Source organism: Balaenoptera acutorostrata, chromosome 13 (assembly GCF_949987535.1).
Source record: "Balaenoptera acutorostrata chromosome 13, mBalAcu1.1, whole genome shotgun sequence".
Taxonomy (NCBI): domain Eukaryota; kingdom Metazoa; phylum Chordata; class Mammalia; order Artiodactyla; family Balaenopteridae; genus Balaenoptera; species Balaenoptera acutorostrata.
Genome location: NC_080076.1, coordinates 21,812,745 through 21,837,002, shown reverse-complemented (window position 1 = coordinate 21,837,002; position 24,258 = coordinate 21,812,745). Strand labels below are relative to the sequence as shown.

At 39.2% G+C, this 24,258-nt stretch overlaps 1 protein-coding gene across 1 annotated transcript in view; it reads left to right on the top strand.

Annotated features, from left to right (window-relative positions):
- DCC (DCC netrin 1 receptor) overlaps positions 1-24,258 on the top strand; it is a 1,191,297-nt gene that overhangs the window by 803,833 nt on the left and 363,206 nt on the right. The window contains exons 8-9 of the mRNA XM_057527412.1: positions 2,298-2,454; positions 20,002-20,156. Coding sequence (XP_057383395.1) covers positions 2,298-2,454; positions 20,002-20,156 — 312 coding nt within the window. The remainder of the gene's footprint in view (positions 1-2,297; positions 2,455-20,001; positions 20,157-24,258) is intronic.

Below are 24,258 nucleotides of genomic sequence, written 5' to 3'. Positions count from 1 at the left end.
CTCTCCCCCTCCTCTTATTACCCTGCCATAAAAGATCGACTAGCTTACCATCAGTCTTCCGTTTATTTCAAATACTGTGCTGATCAAGAAAGCAAGGGGAGGGATAAACTGGAAGATTGGGGATTGACATATACACACTACTATATATAAAATATATAACTAATGAGGACCTACTGTATAGCACAGGGAACTCTACTCAATACTCTGTAATGACCTATATGGGAAAAGAATATAAAAAAGAGTGGATGTATGTACATGTATAACTGATTCACTTTGCTGTACACCTGAATTAATACAACATTGTAAATCAACTATACCCCAATAAAAAATTTTTTTTAAAAAAAGAAAGAAAGCAAGGGAAATTGTATCTACAAAGAAGTTGGCTTAGAATCTATGGAGCCAGAAATAACTTTGAAAGCTTTTTGCAGTTCTTGAGAACCTCTGTTTCTGGTTCTAACTGGTATGTACTGTAAACTGATAGTTTCTGGAACCATTGGGAAATGCGGTATTCCCCCCGCCCCCCAAATGGATTTTCCAGCTAACAGGAGTTTAGTTTATGGCAGGGATGCCCACTCAGCCAGCCCCTGGAGAAAGTAAATGCAAGAATGGAGACTGAACTTCAGTAAGAAACTAGAGAAAATGGCCCACAAAAGCCAGTTTGAAGACTAAATGTAGACACATAGATACTTCTGCTTTGGGGCTAGGAATCACCTGTCAAAATGAAATACATGTTCTTTAGACTTGGGAACTTGAACAAACAAGAATAAAATAGAGCTATCCAGCAAATATAAATTATGAATTCACAAACACATACACGCACACACACACATCTATTACAAACATTTATTACAGATTATAAATGCCTCAGGTGTTTGAAAAACCAGTTTTCCCATTGTGGATGATTCAGTTATTCCTATAAATAACAATAATTAAATTTGGCTATAAATATGGTGATACTAAACAAGCATGGTACAATGGTACATCTTGATGTCTGGTGGAATTTTTTTGTCATTTCTTCTACTAGCAGGTAGTCCATGAGAACTGCTTCTACTTTTTATCGCTCATCAACATTTAATTTGCTACCTGTAATTTTCTCTGATCTTTGAAAATACAAAAACAAGGTCCTTCAAATTGTATCTAAAACAGTGTAAATGGGCTCCGTCTGAGTGGAGTAAGGTTTTGTAATAACTAGGTGGTTACCTGAAGCATTTATCAATACTTGTAGGGAATTCCCTGGTGGTCCAGTGGTTAGGACTCGGCGCTTTCAATGACTTGGGCCTGGGTTCGATCCCTGGTCGGGGAACTAAGATCTCGCAAGCAGCTCAGTGCAGCAAAAAAAAAAAAAGCTCGTAAGTCTATGTTTCCCTGTTTCATGCCCTAACAGAACATTTTTCCTTATTGTCATGGACCCCTTTAGTAATAGAAACTGGACAAATATGCAGTAGAATCGTATGTTATTAATTTGCCAATCTTTTATAAACCCCAAGAAACTCTAATACATCTTTTTTTTTTTAATTTTAAAGATTTAATTTTATTTATTTTTGGCTGCGTTGGGTCTTCTTTGCTGCACGCGGGCTTTCTCTAGTTTCAACGAGCGGTGGCTACTCTTCATTGCATTGCGCAGGCTTCTCATTGCGGTGGCTTCTCTTGTTGCAGAGCATGGGCTCTAGGTGCGTGGGCTTCAGTAGTTGCAGCATGCAGGCTCAGTAGTTGTGGCACACGGGTTTAGTTGCTGTGCGGTATGCGGGATCTTCCCAGACCAGTGATCAAACCTGTGTCCCCTCCATTGGCAGGCAGATTCTTATCCACTACGCCACCAGGGAAGTCCCCATTTTTTTTTTTTTAATTGAAGTATAGTTGGTTTACAATGTTGTGTTAGTTTCAGGTGTGCAGCAAACTGATTCAGATATATATATATATATATATATATATATATATATATATATACACACACACACACACACATATATATATATATTCTTTTTCAGATTCTTTTCTCATATAGGTTATTACAAAATATTGAGTATGGTTCTCCATGCTATACAGTAGGTCCTTGTTGGTTATCTATTTTATATATAGTAGGGGTGGAGGAGGGATAAATTAGGAGTTTGGGATTAACATATACACTCTAATACCTTTGATTCCACTTATTGTTTCTTTTCTTTCTCTTTTGTTCCTTCCTTTAGAATCTATGGGAAGGTACCATTCTATGTTTGCTAACGGGTCTTCTTTGCCTTCCTATGCATTTCCTACCCATGTCCCAACACCTCTGACAGCCTCCTCTCCTTCCTCCTTAGCTATCCCGAGCTCCAGCATCCTCCCTTCTGCTCCCAGAGACGTGGTCCCTGTCCTGGTTTCCAGTCGGTTTGTCCGTCTCAGCTGGCGCCCACCCGCAGAAGCAAAAGGGAACATTCAAACCTTCACGGTTTTTTACTCCAGAGAAGGTGACAACAGGTAGGTACTACCAATGAAGTTCAGCCTAATCCACCAGGTCTTTAAATGTAGACTGTGGCGTGATGGCAGTGGGAGATGTTAAGCAGGAACTTTGGAGGCTATGGGAAATCTCTCCTCTGTGCCCTTCACTCATTACTCAGTGGAGATAACATGTCTCTGTTGCCTGTGTGGGGTTTTTTTAAGGCAGGACTGTGTACAGAATCAAATTCAATCATGTATAGAAAACTTCCTTGGAAAAAAGACAAGCATATAAATATATGCTATCAGTTTTTGTTTGTTTTTTTAATTTCCTTGAGTTTCAAAGTGGTAAGCAGAGAACGGAATTGGGCTGTGTATTGATAGAACCAAGTGTGGGAGAAACAGTGTGGCAGGGTGCAATCTCAGCTCTGTCACTGACATCACGTGATCGCAAGAAAATGACATAACTTCTCTAAACCTTACTTCACTCTTTAATAAAGAGGAAATAATAGTACTTACCTTGAAGGTTTCTGTTAGGATTAAATTAGGTTGCATTTACAAAGGTCATTCAAGAGTATCTAGTATTTGCTAAAAGTTCTTAGTATCATTATTGTCTAACTAAAAGTGAGCTGTGTGCGTCTCATTTCAAGATTACAATCTACTGTTGTTTTTTGTTTTTTGGGGTTTTTTCCTCATCATTTTTTCTTTAAGATGTTTCACAGTTTTAAGCCTTTGAAGTTTGATTTGTAAGTCTATGATAGATATTGGTTTTAAGGCTTTGAAGTTTGATTTGTAAGTCTATGATAGATATTGGTTAGTTCCAATCTATAAGAATAAACTGTATGCCACCCCATTTAATTAAATGTATTACACTTATTTTATATTCTATATTTGATCACTCATATCTGCAGTCTTTGTGTTTCTGCTGACTCTTCCTTATGGGGGCTTACTTCTTCCCATGTTTGAGTGATTCTTGATTGTTAAATCTAGTCCTTAGAAATTTATCTGAGGGAATTTTTGAGGCCAAGGTTTAAAGTACATTCTCAGGGGAGGATTTGCTTTACCAAAATGAGACCATATTAAACCAAATTTTCACTAAGGTATATTTGGTCCATACAGGTCTCATATTGATATTTTATTAGTTATCAGAAAATTTATTAAGTGTGATAACATTTGTTTTTCTGCCATTTTTAACATATCAACTTAAATAAGTAAATGTAGACTTGTGGTAAGCAATTTTTAGAGAGACTTTTTTGTTGTTGTTCCAACTAAGCTAAGACTGAGACTGGCATGTATTCACCAATTCTCTCATGAGGCTAATTTCACTTTCTAGTTCGTCCACTGAAGTTTGGTCTTTCAGGATCCTGGCTGTATGCAAGGTTCTCCAATCAGACATTATACCCAACTTTACCTGCAGATGTGTTTCCTATTCTCTTCTCCTGTTAGTTTCTAAAGCTACTAGCTCTAGACTTCTCTTGAAAGGCAAATACTCTCAGTTAAACACCGGCCCTGCAAGTCAGCTTTCCCACTATGATAATTCTCTTACTTTGCTGCCAGCAAATTCCTGGATAATTTTTTTTTTAATAAAAGAGATTTTGAATAATTTTGTCAGCATTTTAGGTGTGCTGTAACAGAAGGGTTTTTCACATACTATCTAGTTTGCCATACTCCTTGAAATGGAATTTTGTAATATTTATCAAATGCCCATGTGATTGGTATCATTATTATATATTGTTAATTATTGACATTTGAACTAGTATATTTGAATATAAGCATGTTCAATGTTTGGAAATTTTTATTTAAGATTAAAGCGTAAAGCCACTCTGTAAACATCTCACTTAGAAGGAATCAGAAAGCTAGGAAGCTTTCTTTATGCACCTTCCCATTCTACTTTTTAAGCATTTTGTAAGTTTCTCTCCTCATCAACTTTTGGGTTTTTTTTATATTGCCGATTAAAGGTGATCAAAGAGATCAGCGTGTGAAAGCTGAATTTGCTTCAGAGAAACAATATGTTGCTAAATCCCAAGATTCTGTAGAGAAGAACACCTATTTTCAAATGTACTCAGCAGACCTACCTATGCCTCTCACACGGGGAGGGAACAGCATCATTATGTTCTTCAGTAGATGAGGATTTGGATAGGGCAACTAGGATCTTTATAAAATAGCTGTCTGTTGACTTGGCTGGGTTCCAAGTTTCACATCTTTTCTTCCATTTTAAACCTCCTCTTATGTACAACCAGTCTAAAGTGGACATCCAGTGGTACACAGGGGTTCCTGGGATGTGGCAGCTTCTTCTTTCATCCTTTCCTTTTTTTAAATATTATTTATTTTATTTTATTTTATTTTATTATTTATTTTTGGCTGCATTGGGTCTTTGCTGCTGCGCGCGGGCTTTCTCTCGTTGCGGCAAGCAGGGGCTACTCTTTGTTGCAGTGTGCAGGGTTCTCATTGCAGTGGCTTCTCTTGTTGCAGAGCACGGGCTCTAGGCACGCGGGCTTCAGTAGTTGCAGCAGTCGGGCTCAGTAGTTGTGGCTCACAGGCCCTAGAGCACAGGTTCAGTAGTTGTGGCGCACGGGCTTAGTTGCTCCGCAGGATGTGGGACCTTCCCAGACCGGGGCTCGAACCCGTGTCTCTTGCATTGGCAAGCAGATTCTTAACCACTGCGCCACCAGGGAAGTCCCCTTCTTTCATCCTTGAATGAGGACCGCATTCACTTTCTGTAAAGTTTTCCAACCAAAGGAAATATGACCTGTTTTATGCATCTCCATATATGGAATATTTAGTGGGGGGGGGATGATGGTGGCATGGGGGAAGTAGAGAGGGAGAAGGAGAAAGAAAGGGAGAGAGTGAAGGAGAGAGAGAGACACAGAGAAAGGACAAATCTGGTAGGACCTAGTTGTTGACAAGGCTGAGCTCACACTGATCCTGACTATCACTATTCGTTCTTCTGGAGAAGAAGAGACTAGATGGGATGGCTGTCACAAGGCTTCCAGTGCCTATTGAGAACAATGGGGGTGGGGGGGCGGAGCCAGGATTCAAGTGTGAGGCTTCTAGTCTCTCAAACCTGTGAGTGCTTTAAACATATAATGGCCTGGAGGAACCCTTCATGATTTGAAAGGCACAGTACAGTTTCGGCTGGCTGGAGTGGTATTTAGCTCAAACTGCTGCAGTGTGATGGTCGGATGGCACACTGCAACTTCTCTCATGCTGCGTCTCAAAATGCTTTTCTTTCCGGTTCACAGCAGCAAAGTATATCTTTAAGTTTCTATTTTCTTTTACAATTTGACCTGACTTTAAAATGAAAGGAAAGAAATATACATATGTTCCCTAAGATCATTCATTACCTGAAGAAGCAGGCATTTGTTTTAGTGGAATCTCTGCAACTGTTTAACTCTGTGACCTTATGAGAAGTCTCGTAAGTTCTTTGCATGCAGCTGTGAAAACAGGTAAGAATTCTTGCCTCCTTGTATCCACATGGATTTCCTGGAGGCATCTTAAATTCACCCTGCCCAAAATCATACTCACTGTCTCCTCCTTAAGTATCTTTTTCTTTGCATTTCTTGGTTTATGTTAGTACCTTCCATCCTGTTGACCAAGCAGGAAACCCCAGGTCATATTTTATTCCTCCCCGAATCTTAGCACTGCCATTAGTCATCAGGTCCTGGCAGGTCCACCTTGGCCACAGCTCAGCCATGGCCCCTGTATTCTGTCATCTCCACCATCACTTACCTGATCTCTGACAATAGCTTCTCACCTTCTAATCCATCCTCCTCACTGTCTCGAGCTATCTTTTTGAAATACAGTTTGGATCACTGACTGCACTGCTTAAAAATGTGAAAGTGTTTCAAATTTAAATATGATAAAATTTCTATGTCAAGACATGCACACAATAACTACCAAACTCCCTTGAATGGAAGTCTATCTCCAATCTATATATAGGTAGAGTGTGATTCCTATAACCTATGAAGATTAAAAATATACCACTTAAGTCCAAATGGCTGGGTTTGGAAATGGTACTACTATTTTCTCAGACATGTGAGTTTTGTATATTTAATTATGTAAAAACCAGGAAGAACATCTCTCTGCTGTGGTGGACAAAGGGAAGCTGAATGCTACCTTTCGGAATTGCTGTGAGAACTAATTGAAAGAATTCAAGTAAAGCATCCAAGGCAGTCACTGCACAAAGGTAGAGGGTCTCAGAATAGTGTGAGCTCAAAGACAGTATGGAATAGAGGCTGAAAATAAGGCCCAAAGGTAATGGTGGTAACAGTAATAATGAACAACAGTGGGTTTCCATTTCTTTTTATATGAACCATTTATTTTCAAAGCTGCTCACTGTCTCCTGCTAATAAAACCATTTTATCCTTTACTCATCTATTGATATCTTCCTTACCTTTCAAGCCTATGGATCCTTCCTCCATACCCTCTTGGATAGTCATTCCTGTGGTCATACCATGGTCCTTGTCAACACCAATCTCTGCAACCTCTCCATGATCTCGATTTCAAACCTCATACTTTCATCTCAGTCTCTCATTTTCCTACCTTCCGTTTAAGACTCTGATTCCAACAAACCTTGATTCCATGGGGACCTACAATTCATTGATTCTATGGCATTTCCATTGTCCCTCATCCTTCATGTTTTTCTTCATTTGTTAAACAGCTAAAACCCCATGGCCAATTACTATAAAGACTGACATACAGCAATGATTTGCTTGTTACTGTCTCATTTAATATTAATTTCTTGGCCAAAATCAACTCAAGTAAATGTAATTTTCCACCTACCTTTTTTTTGCACTCTTGTAGCTGTATACCTGGAAGAAAATATGTAGCTGTGCTGACTAGTCTTGAAATTCATAACTGCTTATCTGAAGTTGCCTCTTCATGGTGCTGGGGGTTGCATTGCACATAGCAGTCAGCCTCTCTCACACACGTTCCTAATGATATTTCCTACCTTTTCCTCTCTTCTCAAATCTCCAATACCTTCCCTCTTTCCCTCATTCTTAATTGACCTTGCTTCTAATTTCCTGGAAAATAGTAGCAATCACAATAGAAGTTGTACCGGCTTCCATGTCTGATTTATCTAAGTGGGTCTTTAAGCATATAATCTGTCTTTCCTCAAAGTGCTATAAAAGAACTGCCCATGCTCTTAACAGGGCCAGACATTCACTTATGCACGAGATCCCATCCTTTCTTGAAAACCAAAGAACAAAGCTTCAGCCCAGTGTTTCTCCTCATCATCAATGTTTCCCACGTCAGGGTATCATGCCCATCAGCATACAAGCATGTATTTGTATTTTCCATCTCAACAAATCATCCCTCTCAATCACATTTCTCTCTTCCTATCACTTCATTCTGTTCCCTTTTATAGCAACATACCTTGAGTTGTCTAACTTCACTCCAATACCTTACCTCATATTCCAGTTATGATTCTGTCCCTAGTATTTCACTGAAACTGTTCTTATCGAGGTTTACCAGGTGACATCAATGTTGCTAAACCCAATAGTCAATTCCTGGTCCTCTCATTACTTGGATAGTTAGCAAATTTTGTCACATTTGATCACTTCCCCTTTCATGAAACGTACTCTTCCCTTGGATTCTATTACATACATTCTCCTGGTTCTATTCCAGTCCCTCTGGCCACTCATTTTTAGGCTCTTTTACTCCTAATCTCCCTGACCTGTACTGAATTGCCCTAGGACTCAGGCTTTGGAAATCTCGTTTCATCCAGTTTGTGACTTTATATTCTGTCACTATGTTGATGTCTTCCAGATTTGTATATCTGGCCCTGACGTTTTACCTGCAATTCTGAATCATATATCCAAATTCCTGCTTGATTTCTCAACTTTGATTTATCATGAGCATCTAAAACTTATAAACAAAACTAAATACCCATTTTCCTTCAGTCTCAAACCCTTTCCAAAACTTTATCATTCCAGAGGTTACTCCATCTCAGTGTAATCTGCATATTTCTCATTACTCAGGCCAAAGTCCTTGGAGTCATTGTTAGGTCCTCTCTTTTTCTCACACTCTATATCAAATCCATCATCAAGTCTTGGTAGTACTGTCAAAATATCTCCTGAATCCTTGATACAATAGGATACCTGATATTTGCTACAAAATAATACTAAAAGACTGGCTTTTGTGATTTATTTTGAGCTGAGTGATGGGAATAAAGTGGTTCATCCTATCATTCTGTCTAATTTTGTATTGCTCAAAATTTTCCATAATAAAAAAGAAGTCGAATAAATAAATGAAAATAAAACATATACGGAATCCTACCACTTCTTACCTCTTTTTTACTACGATCGGGTCTCATGTGAACTATTGCTAAAACCTCTCAAGTCTATTCTTACCATACCAGCTGGACTTAACCTGGAGTTAACACAAGTTAGATTGTGTCAATTCTCATCTTCAAAACCCTCCAATGACTTCCTGTCTCATTCAGAGAATAATCAGAAATCCTTCCTGATCTGACCCTTTTTCACCTTCCCAACTTCATCACTTACTGTGTTTGCTGTTTTATTATTTGCTCACTCCTCTCCAGTCTCACTGGTTTCTCTGTATTTCCTATATATACCAAGAATCCTTCTCCCTCAAGACCTTTGTACTAGTTCTTCAGTCTGCCTAGAACGTTCCTTCCCTCAGACATCCACATGGATCATTCTCTAACTTTCATTAAGTCTTTGCAGAAATGGTACTTTCTCTTGGAGGTTTCACCTGACTGCTAGCATTCCCAGTGTCCTTTTTCATTCTTATTTTTCACCACTGCGTTATTACGTTTTAGCTATTGTTTCCTAAATCCCCTTTCTTACCACCAGAATATAAGCATTATGTGGGCAAGGATATTTTTATCACTTTTATTCATTGAGCTATTCTCAGAACCTAGAGCAAGACCTAACCCGGAGTAAACACTCACAGAATAGTTGTTGAATTGAAGCTCCAACTGAAATGTCAATCACCATGTGAAACTCTACATGGTCCTCCAGGTCAGAAGTCATCAATTTCTCCTTTATCCTCCCCTTTCACTTTGATTACATCACTATTGTAGCATGTGGCACCTTGTATCTGGTTTTGTGTTAGTTTGATTACATGTGTGTTTCTCTCCCCAGTGATTGAGACTAGATCTTATTTATAATTCCATATCCAAGTGTCTAGTCTCCTGACTTCTATAGATGTTTACTGATTGGAACTGATATGATAAAAGTGGCAGAGAGACAAATGTGATATTCTTAATAGATTTTTCCTCAACCAGTAAAGCAAATTGTGTTACTGAGGAAGATGAAAAGCTGACTGCAATTCAATGAAAATTTTTTAAGTTGAGAAACAAAAAGTTGATTTTGAAATTTGATTCCAATATCTTTGTTCATTTTCTGTTTTCTGGCTCTCAACTAGAACAAATATATACCATATGTCTCTGAGCGATTAGCTGTGATGCTTGTTTGCTCATATAGGTTTATTTAGCCCCTTAACACAATAGCTTTTTAAAAGGTAGTGGATTTAACATTTGCCTCAGATTTGCAACGGCTTTGTCAGGCAAATTACGCTAGCTCAGATTATCATTAATCTATCTCACTGGTTAATGGTGTCAATAATGCAAGTGCCACAGTTAACATTTTTTTTTTTTTTCACAGTTAGCATTTTTTAATCAGCCCCTCAGGAGCTTTCATTTCATAAGTCAGAGGACAGCATAAATTCTAGAATCTGAAAGCCAGAATTCACAGAGAAGCAATTGCTTCGCAGATATCCAGCTGTCTCCTACTAGGACCTAAAAATTGTTAGAATGGAAAGTGATCTTCGGAATCATAGCCCAACTTCCTGCTACTGATGCCCAGGGAAGGGGTCATTCGCATCCCTAAGGCCACGGAGTAAGCTTCCATAATGAGAGCAAGCATTTATTGAGTACTCACTGTGCCAGATACCAGGCTAAGCATCTTATATAAATTATCTTATTTCATCCTTACAGCAAAACATTATCCAGATGAGGCTTAAAGAGGTTTACACCTCTGTTATATAGCTAGCAAGCGGTAGAACCAGGATTGAATGCAGGCCTGACTCCAAAACAGGTGTTCTCAATCCCTATACCTGCTTGTTTCCAGCAGTTAGTGGATTAATCTAGAAGAGAACCAAGCTTTCTTGAACTTTCAGACTTATGACATGGATTTCTTCTGTAGGCTTCTTTCTGATAATTTTCTGATTCAATGGCAAAGTTAATTTGCATCATTTATTCACCGTATATAAAACACAGTAGCAAACTTTTTATGTGTGCATAGAACGTTATACCTTCCATTCAATAATCTAGTATTACGTGTGGAGTGTGACTCAGTGTTTTCACAAGGTTAAGGCTTTGGGGCTGTGAAATTGAACGGCCTGGATTGCAATCCTGGCTCAGAATTTTACTAGCTGTGTGGCCTTGGGGCAATTACTGGTGCCTTCATTTCCACTTGTGGAATACTAATAGTACCTGACATGTAGTGTTGTGATGAGTATTAAACGAAGTTAAGAAAAAGTGCTTAAAGCACTTGCTCATTGCCTGGTACACTGAAAGCACTCAACTTTTTGTTATTTAGTGCCACGTGCTAACTATGGTGTGGGTTGGAAGTGAACAATCAGTGAAATACAGGTATTTCCCAATTCATATTTAGAGAGAACTTTATCACTTTCACAAACATTAGCCCATTTGATCCTCAGATAAGGCAGGTATGATAATCTCTATTTTACAAATGAGCTTGTGTGGCTCAATTGAGAATGTCTACAGAGCATTGCCTAAGAAGCTACACAGCTAGGAAATATTAGAAGCAGGATTTAAATGCAGGTTTCTAGTCCAGTGATCTCTTTACTATACCACACAAAGTAAAAGATATTTCCTAAAAGACATACATATAAAGTACTGCGGGAGTTCAGATGAGAGAATTAAAACACTTTCATAGGCATCATTCAGTTTAATCCTCACAATAACCACGTGAGTTAGGCAGATAAGGGACTGGTATCTTCTTTTTGCAAATGAAGCAGGGAAGGCTCCAAGATAGCCCCTGACTTGCTGAAGGTCACACGCCTATTTTGTGGCAGAACAAAGACTGGACAGGGCCTTCCAACTTGCATTGCTGTATGCTTTACACGGTTTTATGCCGCCTCAGGAAACCCCTGCTCACTGCTTGGGATTAGAGACCAGCTTTTCATGACAGACAGGGAGGATTCATTTTAGAATTCATCGTGCGTTACATTTTCAACACGGTGTGTACATATTCTTTCCCTGCTCCTCAGAGTTGAGGACCGGGCAGCAGACGAAGCTTGTTGTGAAGGGAGCGTGTTGTGATGGAAAGAGAACAAGACTCAGAATCCAACCACTTTCTGGCTCTGGCTTAAAGCAGGGCAGAGTCAGCCCTCCTCTCACTCTGCTTCTCTGCAAAATGTAAAACCCTGTCCTTTTTACCTCAAAATGAGTGGTTTAATTTTTCCCGTGGCCTTGATGCATATTGCAATATAAAACCTGTCATTGACAGTTTCCACATGTAAATGAACAACCCATTATACACTTGTGAGTTGACAATGTGTCCAGAACTGTGTGGGAAACGATTGAGAAGGGAACAGTCTTCTTGGAAGCAGTTTAGTCATGTTTAGTAGGTGGGCAAGACTAAGAGTGTATCAGTGGAGATGGAGCAGTGACAGATCTAGAAATATTTAGGAAGCAAAATGGACAGAACAAGGTAAAAGATTGGTCATTAATGGTGAGACAGAGGGGGTTTTCAAGCATAGTTCAGAGGTTTCAGCTTATTTAGATGGACAGATGATGGGGCAATTTGCTGAAATCAGGATGCTGGAAAAGATCCAGGTTTGAGCATGAAGGTCAGAAATTCAGTTTCAGACATATCGTGTTTGACATACCTTTCAGCATTCAAGTTGGAATGTCAAGCAGAGCCTTGAAAATAGGAACCTGGAGCCCAGAGGAGAAGTTTGGGTTGGAGATAACATATCAGGAATTTGTCAGCATGTAGATGATAACAGCAGCTAGGGAAGGAGAAGATGGGCCATCCCCATAAAACAAAATGAGAAGAGGGCCCAGAACTGACTCATATTTATTAGGGGAGCATTGGCTGGAACTAAACAAAATAAATAATTTGAATCCAAAACTTTTCTTTTTCTATGAAAAGGTAGCTTTTTTATTTGTTGTTGCAGTAGTTATTGGATGCAGTAGTCTTTTGGATGTGTTCTAGGTGTGGCAACAGAGACTATGTTAAGGCAAAAATTTTTAGAGCCTGTTCCTCTGACTGTGTGTGTGTGTGTGTGTGTGTGTGTGTTTTAAACAGTTCAAGTAAAAACAATTTTTAACCAAACTTTAGTGGAAATACATCTGACCAAGAAGATCTCTGTTCCCCCATCATGCTTTGTCTGGGGGTGGATCACCTCTGAACCTACTTTCCCTTCAAGATAACACTGATTCCAAAGTCTATGGTTCTGGGGTAAGAAAGGGTGTGGCATTTGGGTGGTTGTTGCCGCTGTCACTTTGGGCCCTATTTCAGTGACCAGCATATTTCCGCTTTGAAATCCTCTCATCATTGCACCCTTCTTGCTCTCACTGAGGAAATAAAAATGAAAGTGGAGTGGACCAAAAGATGTTAAAAAACCTTTCCATCAAAAATACCATAGGTCCTTTCTTACAAAGGAACATTAATAGAACTCTTCCTTCTTGAAGCAACTAATTAGGCATTTGGTACATCAAGACAGGGTTTGTTGCTCAGCTCACAGCTGTGACTAAATGTTAACGCCCTGCTGTACTTAGCTCTTAGGAGGATATGTGTTTTCTTAATATGTATGCTGGAGACAGGTTACAAATGATCCACTAAGAAACAGAACCATCGTAATCTGTAAACTGTGTTTACTTCTGAAATGTAAATACAGAAAGGCTGAATTCAGCTAATACACACACACACACACACACACGTAATTTTCTATTCCCAATGAAGAATATTAGATTAAAAAAACAAAACAAAACTTCTTTTAGTAGATCTCACTCCTCAAATCATGAAAATGAGACCCAGGAATGTGGAGTGGCATCTGAAGGCCACCTGAGTAAGTTGAGATGGAACACAGAACAGAACCCAGCTCTCTAAGCATTTCTGAGATCACACTATGTGAAGATATTATCCAATTAGTCTATTAAAATTTTTACATTTATTTATGCATTCATTTTTTTTAAATGTGAGCACCAGCAGCATAGGCATTCTTTATCTGCAGTGGGTATATAGACTGAGTGTCAATAAAATATGAACGGAATATGACTTCTCTTCTAAAATAGTTCACAGTTGAGTCAAAGAGACAGACCTGTCTGTCAACACAACGTGAAATGGGCTGCGGTAGACGTGTAAATCAAGAGCAACAAAAGCACAAAGGAGATAATATTTTATGCTGCTTGAATCAGAGGACATGATGGTAGGAAAGCTCCAGTCAGGAGATTTCATTTGAATCGGATTTGAAGGATGAATGAGCTTTTGCCAAACTGAGAAGGAACTGAGTCAGGAGAAGGTAACTGCAAGGTAATCGAAATAAAGCAAAACAAAATTAATGAAAGTCAGAATGACAGAGGTAGGGATGGATAGGGTGTGGTGGAGCTGAGTGACCCATTGCAAATGAGTGCGTAAAGGTTTGGGCCACATCTTCAAAGTCTTTGAATCTTGTCCCAAGGAGTGGAGATTGCATTAATGACAGAATGGCAGCCAGCATGATGTTTTGGGCATGGAGTTGACAGATGATGTATGTTAGAAGAGTATCTCTGTCAACAGAAGACAGAAGTGGGAGGACCAATGACAAAAGAACTAGGAAAAGCTATTATAATGTAATACATTGTAAGTAGGAACCAGAGCAGGGGCCAGATCCAGGCACAGGAGAGTATAGCCTAACCAGAGTTAGGTTTCAATGCATACTGCTTAAGGGTGCATTCCATGCCACCATGGTTGACTCCCTGAATCACAATGTATCAGGGGGCTTCCCTGGTGGCGCAGTGGTTGAGAATCCACCTGCCAATGCAGGGGACACGGGTTCGAGCCCTGGTCTGGGGAGATCCCACATGCCACGGAGCAACTAGGCCCATGAGCCACAATTACTGAGCCTGCGTGTCTGGAGCCTGTGCTCCGCAACAAGAGAGGCCGCGATAGTGAGAGGCCCACACACCGCGGTGAAGAGTGGCCCCTGCTCGCCGCAACTAGAGAAAGCCCTCGCACAGAAACGAAGACCCAGCACAGCCATAAATAAATAAATAAACAAACAAACAAACAAACAAACAAACTACTAGGTTAACTTAAAAAAAAATGTATCAGTATCTAAAAAGACTTTAAACAAAATGCCTGATCTCAGCAAAGCAGCAGAAGTATTATTACTGGGTCAGAATGTATGCTTTTAGAACACAGTAGTTATCTTCCAAGAAAGCTCAACCAGGTAAACCAAAGCACCAAGAACCAGAATTTACGAGAAAGAGATGCTTCTTACTAACACACTCTTGGTCTCCATGTAAAGGTCAAAGAAAGCAAGTTGCCTACATCTTTTTCAGCCAGCAGAAGGAGACAGACTTTATCATTTATTCTCTATTTGGATGTTCAATGAATGAATTTGCAGTGAATGCATTCTAGAAAGCCCAGGTGATTTACTTCAGTCAACTTTATCTTGAACTTGCCTGAACCCCACACTACCAACTCAGAGTCAAGGAGAAAAGAAATGGAGTAATGAAGCTCTGTCTGACAGTACATCTACCAACACAGACCATGATGCTAAGCTCTGCGGATTTGAGGGGTAAATTATGTCTTCAGAGTTATAGGAGAGAACTTCATGGAGAAGCAGCCTGGGCCCCTGGTGCTTTCCCAGGAGTGGTTGGTGCGGTGACAGTCACGACGCCCTAACACAGTAACTGGGCAAAGTCCTGACGTCTACTGTTCTCTGTTCTTCAGAACCTAGTGTGGTATCTGCCCACTTACAGAGGATAATGGACTAGAGTGAGCTAGACAAAATCCTAATTACTAACTGTCTAAACACAGAGATTATGGAGAGTTTACTTTACATGGCTGGCATTGCCCTATTGTGGAACCAGAGAAACGAGAGTAACAAACTGCCCTTCCAAATTTAGATTTTACTTACTTGTTGGGAAATGATTTGCGATGGTTTGTTTTCAGCTATTAAAGAACAAATGGGGTGATCAAAAGCCACCTGCAAATCTTTGAAGAAATCTGTGAAGGGTGACATGGCAGTAAATGCCATTGTCTTAGAATGCATTGGTATCACGTTTGATGTTGCCCCAGTAGGACCAAAGAAAGCATCAGCGCTTGCACCTGAGAAATCTGAGGCTCAGATAAGTTAATGAGAAAGCCAAGACAACAGCCCAGCAACAGAGCCCAGACACCAGTGTGGGCATCAGATATCATGGGGCTGTACGACTATGCTGTGGAACTCGGAGCACACCTATTCCTTCTCCGTTGAGGTCAGCAAAGCCTCTTCCCTTTAAAAAATATTACCAGTTTCATTATTGAAACTTGTTCAATGCCTCTAGTTATGACTATACTATTTTATTGAAGTATAGTTGATTTACAATGTTGTGCTAATTTCTGCTGTACAGCAAAGTGATTGTTGTACATATATATATACATTCTTTTTTATATTCTTTTCCATTATGGTTTATCACAGAATATTGAATATAGTTCCCTGTGCTATACAGTAGGACTTTGTTGTTTATCTATTCTATATACAATAGTTTGCATCTGCTACTCTCAAACTCCCAATCCATTCCTTCCCCACACCCCACCGTTGACAACCACAAGTCTGTTCCCTATGTCTGTGAATATGACTACTTTTTTGATTTGACTTATCTCTGTAAACAATATTAATCTGATAGAAAATATCAATATGTGTTTTTCTTCATGATTGTACCTCATTAATTTCTTCAGATTGAGGAAAGGTCCTCTTCTTGAACTCAAGAACCCTTATTTCCTATGAGGTTGTGGTGGTATTTTGTTATAATAATAGAAATAATAGCAGTAATAACTGCCACATATGGAAGACTCCCTGAGTACCAGGTCTCATGCCTACTGCTTTATATGGTTCACATACAGCATCTCACTGAATTCTCTAGAAACTCTATGAGGTAAACATTTTTATAGCACCAATTTGCACTTGAGAAATCTGAGGCTCAGATAAGTTAATGAGAAAATCAAGACAACAACCCCAGGCTTAAAAATCCTGAATCCACTCCATAGTCTACATAGCATTTTGATGTGACCTCAGTTTGATAGGGTAAGCAGATTTCTGAAAATTGGCACATAAAATGGAAATGTTTAGATTAAATTGTTGTTTAAGACCATTAAGAGCCCACATTGAAGAAACTAGTGGTAAATCTAGGGCAGTGCTAGCATCTGGTTGGAGGAAGGGCTGAGATCACTACCATGGAAGTGTTTTCTAAAGATGCTTTGTTCATACTCTGTTAACACTGAGGAAGTATCAGTTGTCCATATCAATGAATATAATTTTTTTTCATGACCATTAGTAATCTGGGATATTTTGGAGGCTGCTGGAGATTATAAGAACCTGAAACTCCCTTCTTTGTAATAAAATCCAGCATCCCCTTTTATATGTGAGTAATGTTTCTATTATATGATCTTAGACATTCTTACCTGGGCATGCCCAGATGTTCTTGCCTCTTTTTCCTTTGAAGAATGCCTTTTCAAGGGGTTATACCAGCTTGTCCTAGAACACAGCTATTTCATCTAAATTATTCAGTAGTTATAAGAATAAAGTCAGTTATGAAAGCTGTCCTTCCTTATAGATACTCAAGGAGTTTGGTATGCAGATCTGACCTTCAGTGATAAATATGTTGCTTGAAGGTTTAGAAAATACATCCTGAAATGACCCATAACACATGATAATTACACTCATTCTCCCAGTGGTTTCTGAATGCCCAGGTGTCTCTTCTTTCCCTTTAGGAGCTCATGTCTTCTACGCAAAATACCCATGATCCAGATAGGCCCCTTGTTTTCCCCTATTGTTGAACGATACCAATACTGGATCTAGAGGATAAAGTCCCAAATTTCATTCTTAACGGTGGTATTCATTAACTGTGAGTCCTTTAAAAAAAAAGTTGTTTCTTTAAATCTCACTTTTACATCTATAACATAATGATAATAAAACCATCCTATTTATATAAAAAGGGAGATAATGCATATAAAAATTCTGCTGAAAGAAAATAATATGCAAAACTGTCTACATCCACAAGGCATACAATCTGATTATGAGGGTTTTCTTTTAAAAAGCAATGTATTGGCCTGAATAATCTTAGTTTGGTAGAATAGATCAGTGTGATGTGTGGTACATGGGAGCCCTATCTGAGGTTTCTTACTCCTACTTACGATAAGTCACTATTGAATCCCACCCAGATCCCTCCCCCACTATAAGTCACAATTCAGCCTTGCAGCAAATTAACACAGTACTTGTAAAGGAATACCTAAACCTCACGCTATATCCAGATTCATACAGGGTGTTTTGTTTTTTGTTTGTTTGTTTATTGTGGTAAAATATACAAAACATAGCATTTACAGTTTTAACCATTTTTAAGTGTAGAGTTCTATGGCATTAATTGCATTCACCTTGTGGCACAACTCTCACTACCTTCTACCTCCAGAGTTTTTTCATCTTCCCCAACTGAACTCTGTACTCATTAAATACTAGCATCCCGTCCCTCCCTCCACCTTGCCCCTGATAACCACCCAGCGTGCATATTTTAATTGTGAGCGGTAATGGATAAACTAATGCTAACTGCTATAACAAGCCCTCAAACTTATAATGGCTCTAATCTGTTTGACTCTGTAAAGTATTATAGAAAAAGGATGTTCCTGATTGACAGGCAGTTCTTCTCCCAGGTCTTCTCCAGAATTCTTGCAAAAATTTGACTTCTCCATCATCTGTGTATGGCTTCCAAGGTCTGCCTGCCACATATGTGGTTTTTCAAGGCCAGGCCTGGAATCAGCACACATTGTTTACACTCAAACTCATTGGTTAGACCCAGTCACATGGCCTCATCTTGGCTTCAGGGGGGCCAGGACGTACAGTCTAGTACCTGAAGAAGGAGAAATGGGTTTGAGGAGGAGCCAGCCAATCTCTGTCATATCAGTCAAATTAAGCGTGTATATATGCCCGGCAATCACCATTCATGCCCATAGAACTTTGTTTTCACTTTTCTCTTTGGAAGCTTAATTTGCCCTGGCAGCAAAATAGGTTTTATTTTAAATATCTCCCCAAACAAAATAAAACTGAATGGTAAAATTAAAATGAATATATAATTCCACTGAGATGCAAGAGATATCATCTAGACGTAGAATCCTTAAGAAACAGTTAAGTGGCTTAGAAGGAACTCCTTCTTCACATTCAATTGTACGAGACCAATGAGGATATAAATGTCTAGAATCATGTATGTCCTTAAAGCGTACTTGAGGAGTTCCTGTTTCTTATATGTCAGCATCCATATCCATAGGATTTGTCTTCTCTTAATATGTACTATAAATCTCACCATGATCAGCAGATTAATTCATTTGTTTGGAGCCTCTGAGGAAGTTTTTAATTGGAAAATAAATTGGACACATGTAGATGTGGCTTGAAGAAAAGGCAAGTAGACACGTGTTGTGCTTTCTCCTCATGAGGAAGGGCATCTACTTCCTTTCACTAAATTTCACTTAACATAACCACAGGACCTCAAGCTCTGTACACATCAACACTTGGCATCTGCCTTTTCCTTTCCTACAATGAAGGAAAATGCATAAATGCATTTGTTGACAGTACTGACAAAGACTGACTTGTGGAATAATCAAAACCCTGATTTCTGTCATTAGCTGAATGTTTACAAAACGCATCTTCCTGCCTACATTCCAGACGCTTATTCTTATTTTACTAGCTCTTTGTTATGAGTTTTGAGACTAAATTGTAAAGTGTCAAGGGAAAAGACTTTAGTATGCAAGGTTCATGGGAATGGCATAAACTTGAACTCCCCAGGAACCCTGCAACATTTATTTATAGGCTCTTCCAGTCAGTTTACATTCCATAGTAAGCCTTCGAGGTCTTGCCTTACATGCGGAGTCAACAGGAAATGCGTAAGCAACCTTCTAGTCTACCTTACTGCTCTTGCTCATTATTTTGTTTTAAAATTGATTAATTAATTAATTTTTGGCTGCGTTGGGTCTTCGTTGCTGCGCGTGGGCTTTCCCTAGTTGCGGAGAGCAGGAACTACTCTTCGTTGTGGTGCACGGGCTTCTAATTGCGGTGAGATGGCTTCTCATTGCGGTGGCTTCACTTGTTGTGGAGCACCAGCTTTAGACGCGTGGGCTTCAGTAGTTGTGGCTTGCGGGCTATAGAGCGCAGGCTCAGTAGTTGTGGTGCACGGGCTTAGTTGCTCCGCAGCATGTGGGATCTTCCCGGACCAGGGATCGAAACGGTGTCCCCTGCATTGGCAGAAGGATTCTTAACCACTGTACCACCAGGGAAGTCCCTCTCTTGCTCATTAAGTAAAGGCTGTGGCTAAAAGTATTCATGTGGGAATAATCTTTCCCTGCAACTTTTATTTCCTAGGGAACGAGCAGTGAATACATCCCAGCCTGGGTCCCTTCAGTTTACTGTGGGAAACCTGAAGCCAGAAGCCATGTACACCTTCCGAGTCGTGGCCTACAACGAGTGGGGACCAGGGGAGAGCTCTCAGCCCATCAAGGTGGCCACTCAGCCTGAGTGTGAGTATGAGACAGGAAGGGAAAATTTAGAAAGTATTTGTTTTTGTTGGCAATATCTTTGAATCCTTTCATAGTAATTTACTGAGGTGACGGAATGGAAGGAATATTTCTGAAGCAACATGTTTAACCTGAGGGTTTTTAAAGGTAAGATAACTTTAACAAAATGGCCTTCCCACTTTGGCCATATCTCCAGAATGACAAATTAACAACTATCAAGGCCTGGTCCATCCACACAGTCTACATATTCACTCCCGAGTAAGTGACTGACTCTACCCACCAGTACTTCATCATCAACATTGGGTTTCAGCCTCCTGCATTGATTTTTTCAGATTTTTCTAAGTTTGTCTATAAAAAGTGTAACATCAAAGGAGAAGAAAAATGGCATAGGACTTCTCAATACAGGGATTATTCAAGAACTTACTCATGCATTGAATGCCCTTAAGAAGCTTACAAAAGTGAATCTAGAGTTAAGAAATGTAAAGAGATAATCTCTATTGGGCAATCTCATTGTCCTTTAACATCAATCACTATATTAAGCTCCATGATCACAAAGTAATGCAGCTGAATGTTCTTTGACCAAGTTATAATTTAGTGATTTCTACTTTTTTAAAGGAACAGCCCCCAAACTGTACATTTGAAAAATATTTCTGTATCTTACAAAATTTTGATTTTTCTACTAAACTTCTAATTTATTTGGAAAGATTATTACTGATGAGTAGTCTGCCAGCTTTATTTTTTTTAGAGTTTTAAAAAAATTGTAATCTAATAGCTAAATGACATGAAGGACTACTTGTAACAAACTACATTATTTAGAGATTTAGACACCTAGTTTCATCTACTTCTGTTTTTTTTTTTTTTGAATGATGCTATTTTATCTGTATTCCCAATCATTTTATTTAAAACTATATTTAACTTCAAAATCACCTCACATGCTTTTGGAAGAAGGTGAAGTAGAAATTTTCATTTGTACATATGAGAAAATAATCTTTGGACTAGGTCACTTCTTAAGGATTTGAAATCAATACGTTGAAGAAGAGCAACTGAGACGTAGTCTGGTTGCTGGTATCATGCTCTGCACACTGGGCAGAATCTCCATTCCTTCTTCAACTCAGCCAAGGCTACAAAGACCAGATGAAGACAAATTGCAGTAAAGTATTTGTTGGGGGTGGGGATATGACTAAGCTGGACAAGTCTTGGAGATATTTGCCTCACAGAAATAAAACCTCACATAGCATCTTTAAGGGCATAGTAATGTACAGGTTTCAGATCACATAAAAAGAAACGAAATTGAGTTATTTGTAGTGAGGTGGATGGACCTAGAGTCTGTCATACAGAGTGAAGTAAGTGAGAAAGAGAAAAACAAATACCGTATGCTAACACATATATATGGAATCTAAAAACAAAACAAAAAAAAGTGGTTCTGAAGAACCTAGGGGCAAGACGGGAATAAAGATGCAGATTTACTAGAGAATGGACTTGAGGACACGGGGAAGGGTAAGCTGGGACAAAGGGAGAGAGTGGTAGTGTATATATGGACATATATACACTACCAAATGTAAAATAGATAGCTAGTGGGAAGCAGCCGCATAGCACAGGGAGATCAGCTCGGTGTTTTGTGACCACCTAGAGGGGTGGGATAGGGAGGTGGGAGAGAGGGAGATGCAAGAGGGAAGACATATGGGGATATATGTATATGTATAACTGATTGACTTTGTAATAAAGCAGAAACTAACACACCATTGTAAAGCAATTATACTCCAATAAAGATGTTAAAAAAAAAAGAAAGAAAATGCAGCCTCCCAGGCAGGACCAGCTAAATAATTTGCAGGACCCAGAAGCTACAGTAGAGCATGAAGCCGTGCTCCACGCAGGACCCTCCTAAGTGTGGGATCTTGTGCAGCTTCGTTAGTTGTATGCCCACAAAGCTGGTCCGACTTCCAGGTTTCTCTTCTTAAGAATGTTTTGTTGCTGTTTGGATTGAAATCACGAGATAATGCTGATTTCTACTTTGCAGTGACTCTGTTCACATGTAATTTGAGTCATCAATTTCTTCATTGACTTTTTTGTTTTTTTTTTTTAATTAATTAATTTATTTATTTATTTATTTATTTTTGGCTGTGTTGGGTCTTCATTTCTGTGCGAGGGCTTTCTCTAGTTGCCGCAAGTGGGGGCCACTCTTCATCATTGTGCGCGGGCCTCTCACTATCGCGGCCTCTCTTTTTGCGGAGCACAGGCTCCAGACGCGCAGGCTCAGTAGTTGTGGCTCACGGGCCTAGTTGCTCCGCGGCATGTGGGATCTTCCCAGACCAGGGCTCAAACCTGTGTCCTCTGCATTGGCAGGCACATTCTCAATCACTGTGCCACCAGGGAAGCCCCTCTTCAATGACTTTTCACAGATCGTATATATATAGAATCAATAAACTTTATGAATATTTGGTATTTTAATCAATAAACTTGAATAAAAACAAATTAAGTCAAAATATATATTTTTGAAAATGGTATATGCCATGTTGTATACAGACTGATAGTTGAAAAAACCATAAAAAATTCTGTAAAAAAATCTTGTTCAGTTTTCTCATGGCAGAACTTAAACTTTAAAAGCATGTTCATTTTCAGAAGATCCAATTTCTATGGATAGTCTGAATTCTTCACTTCCTAATCCAACTATTATCCCTGGAATTGTTTTAGTGTACTTTTCAAGGCTGACTGGCTATGATTACATTACATTTCTGGTGAAAATTCTACATAGTCAGTTTCACTTCTAGGACTGAGCAACATTATTTTTCTTCTGTTAATACCATTACTTTTAAGTATCCAGTTTGAAAATCAATATCCAGCATTTTTTTAATTCACATTTTTAAAAACCTTTCCAAGCCAAGGGACAAGAAAAAGTCTTTTCCATTTGGATACTGACTAATAATATTGCCTCATTTCATTAAAAACATTACTCATGATACAACATTTTTAGTATAATTAATCAAAAAAATAAGTCTGTGATTATTTGTATTACACATATGGCCTTAACCTTTATAAAGTAAAAACAATAACATAATTCAACTTACAATTGTGTTTAATGAACACCCACTGTGTTCCTAATACTGTTCTACACTGTCTGAGACAGGTTAAGAAAGCATATCTGTGTAATGAAGTAACAGCACTTAGGGCTCTCAGAAGCTTCCTGAGGAAGCAAATATTTTAAATATGTAACAGCAACGAAACAAGTAAGGAAACTTGTAAGAATTTGTTAAATGAAATATTAAAAATCTAAATCACAGATTTGTTTATGAGCCCATTACTTGTGACGGCCGAGGCATATGATGCCAAAAGCTCAGCCTCTGTGTACCGGTGCCAGATCGAATCTCGGAGACAGAGTTTTGGGCAAAGTAGAAAAGAATAGCTTTATTGCTTTGCCAGGCAAAGGGGAACACAGCAGGCTCCTGCCCTTGAAAACTATGTGTACCAACCAGGGAGGATTTGCTGAGGAGTTTTATGGCAATGGTTCAAGGGTGGGCTTGCTGATAAGATTAGGGTGTATGCAGGGTTTAGGCTCTTTAATCTTGTTTCAGGTAATCTTCTTGATGAACTTTCTGGTCCCTTTAGTCTGGCCTCAGATGGTCTCCTCTGGCCTAAAGAATGCTAACATCTTCATTTGCTGGGTTTTAATTCTATAAAAGGCTTAAAGACATTGTTATGTGTGTCCCTTGAGGCAGAACCAGGACCCTGCCTCAAGGCTGCACTATTGTTCCTTGGCTGTTCCTCCCTTGACTCTGCATCCCTTCCCTTCCCAGATTAGCAGCTGTTCAAATCTGCCCTTTGGATCTCAGGGAAGGTCATGGAGGCTGGAGTCTCTTCCCTCCAAGAAACGGGGAACATGAAAATGCTTCCATGCCCAGGAGCCCCATAGGGTCCTGCTCAGTCTCACATATCGTCTAGGTAATTTTTTATGCCTGAATCATATTGTGCTTGCCTCCTCAAATAAGTGCTTTATTACAAAGACAGCTGCTTCGGTCCTTTGTATATATCTTCCATTCTTCCTCATTCAGAGAGCAGTCTGAGAATTTATGTAGACGAACTCACTGGGTGCTGGTTTCTGTAAGCATTT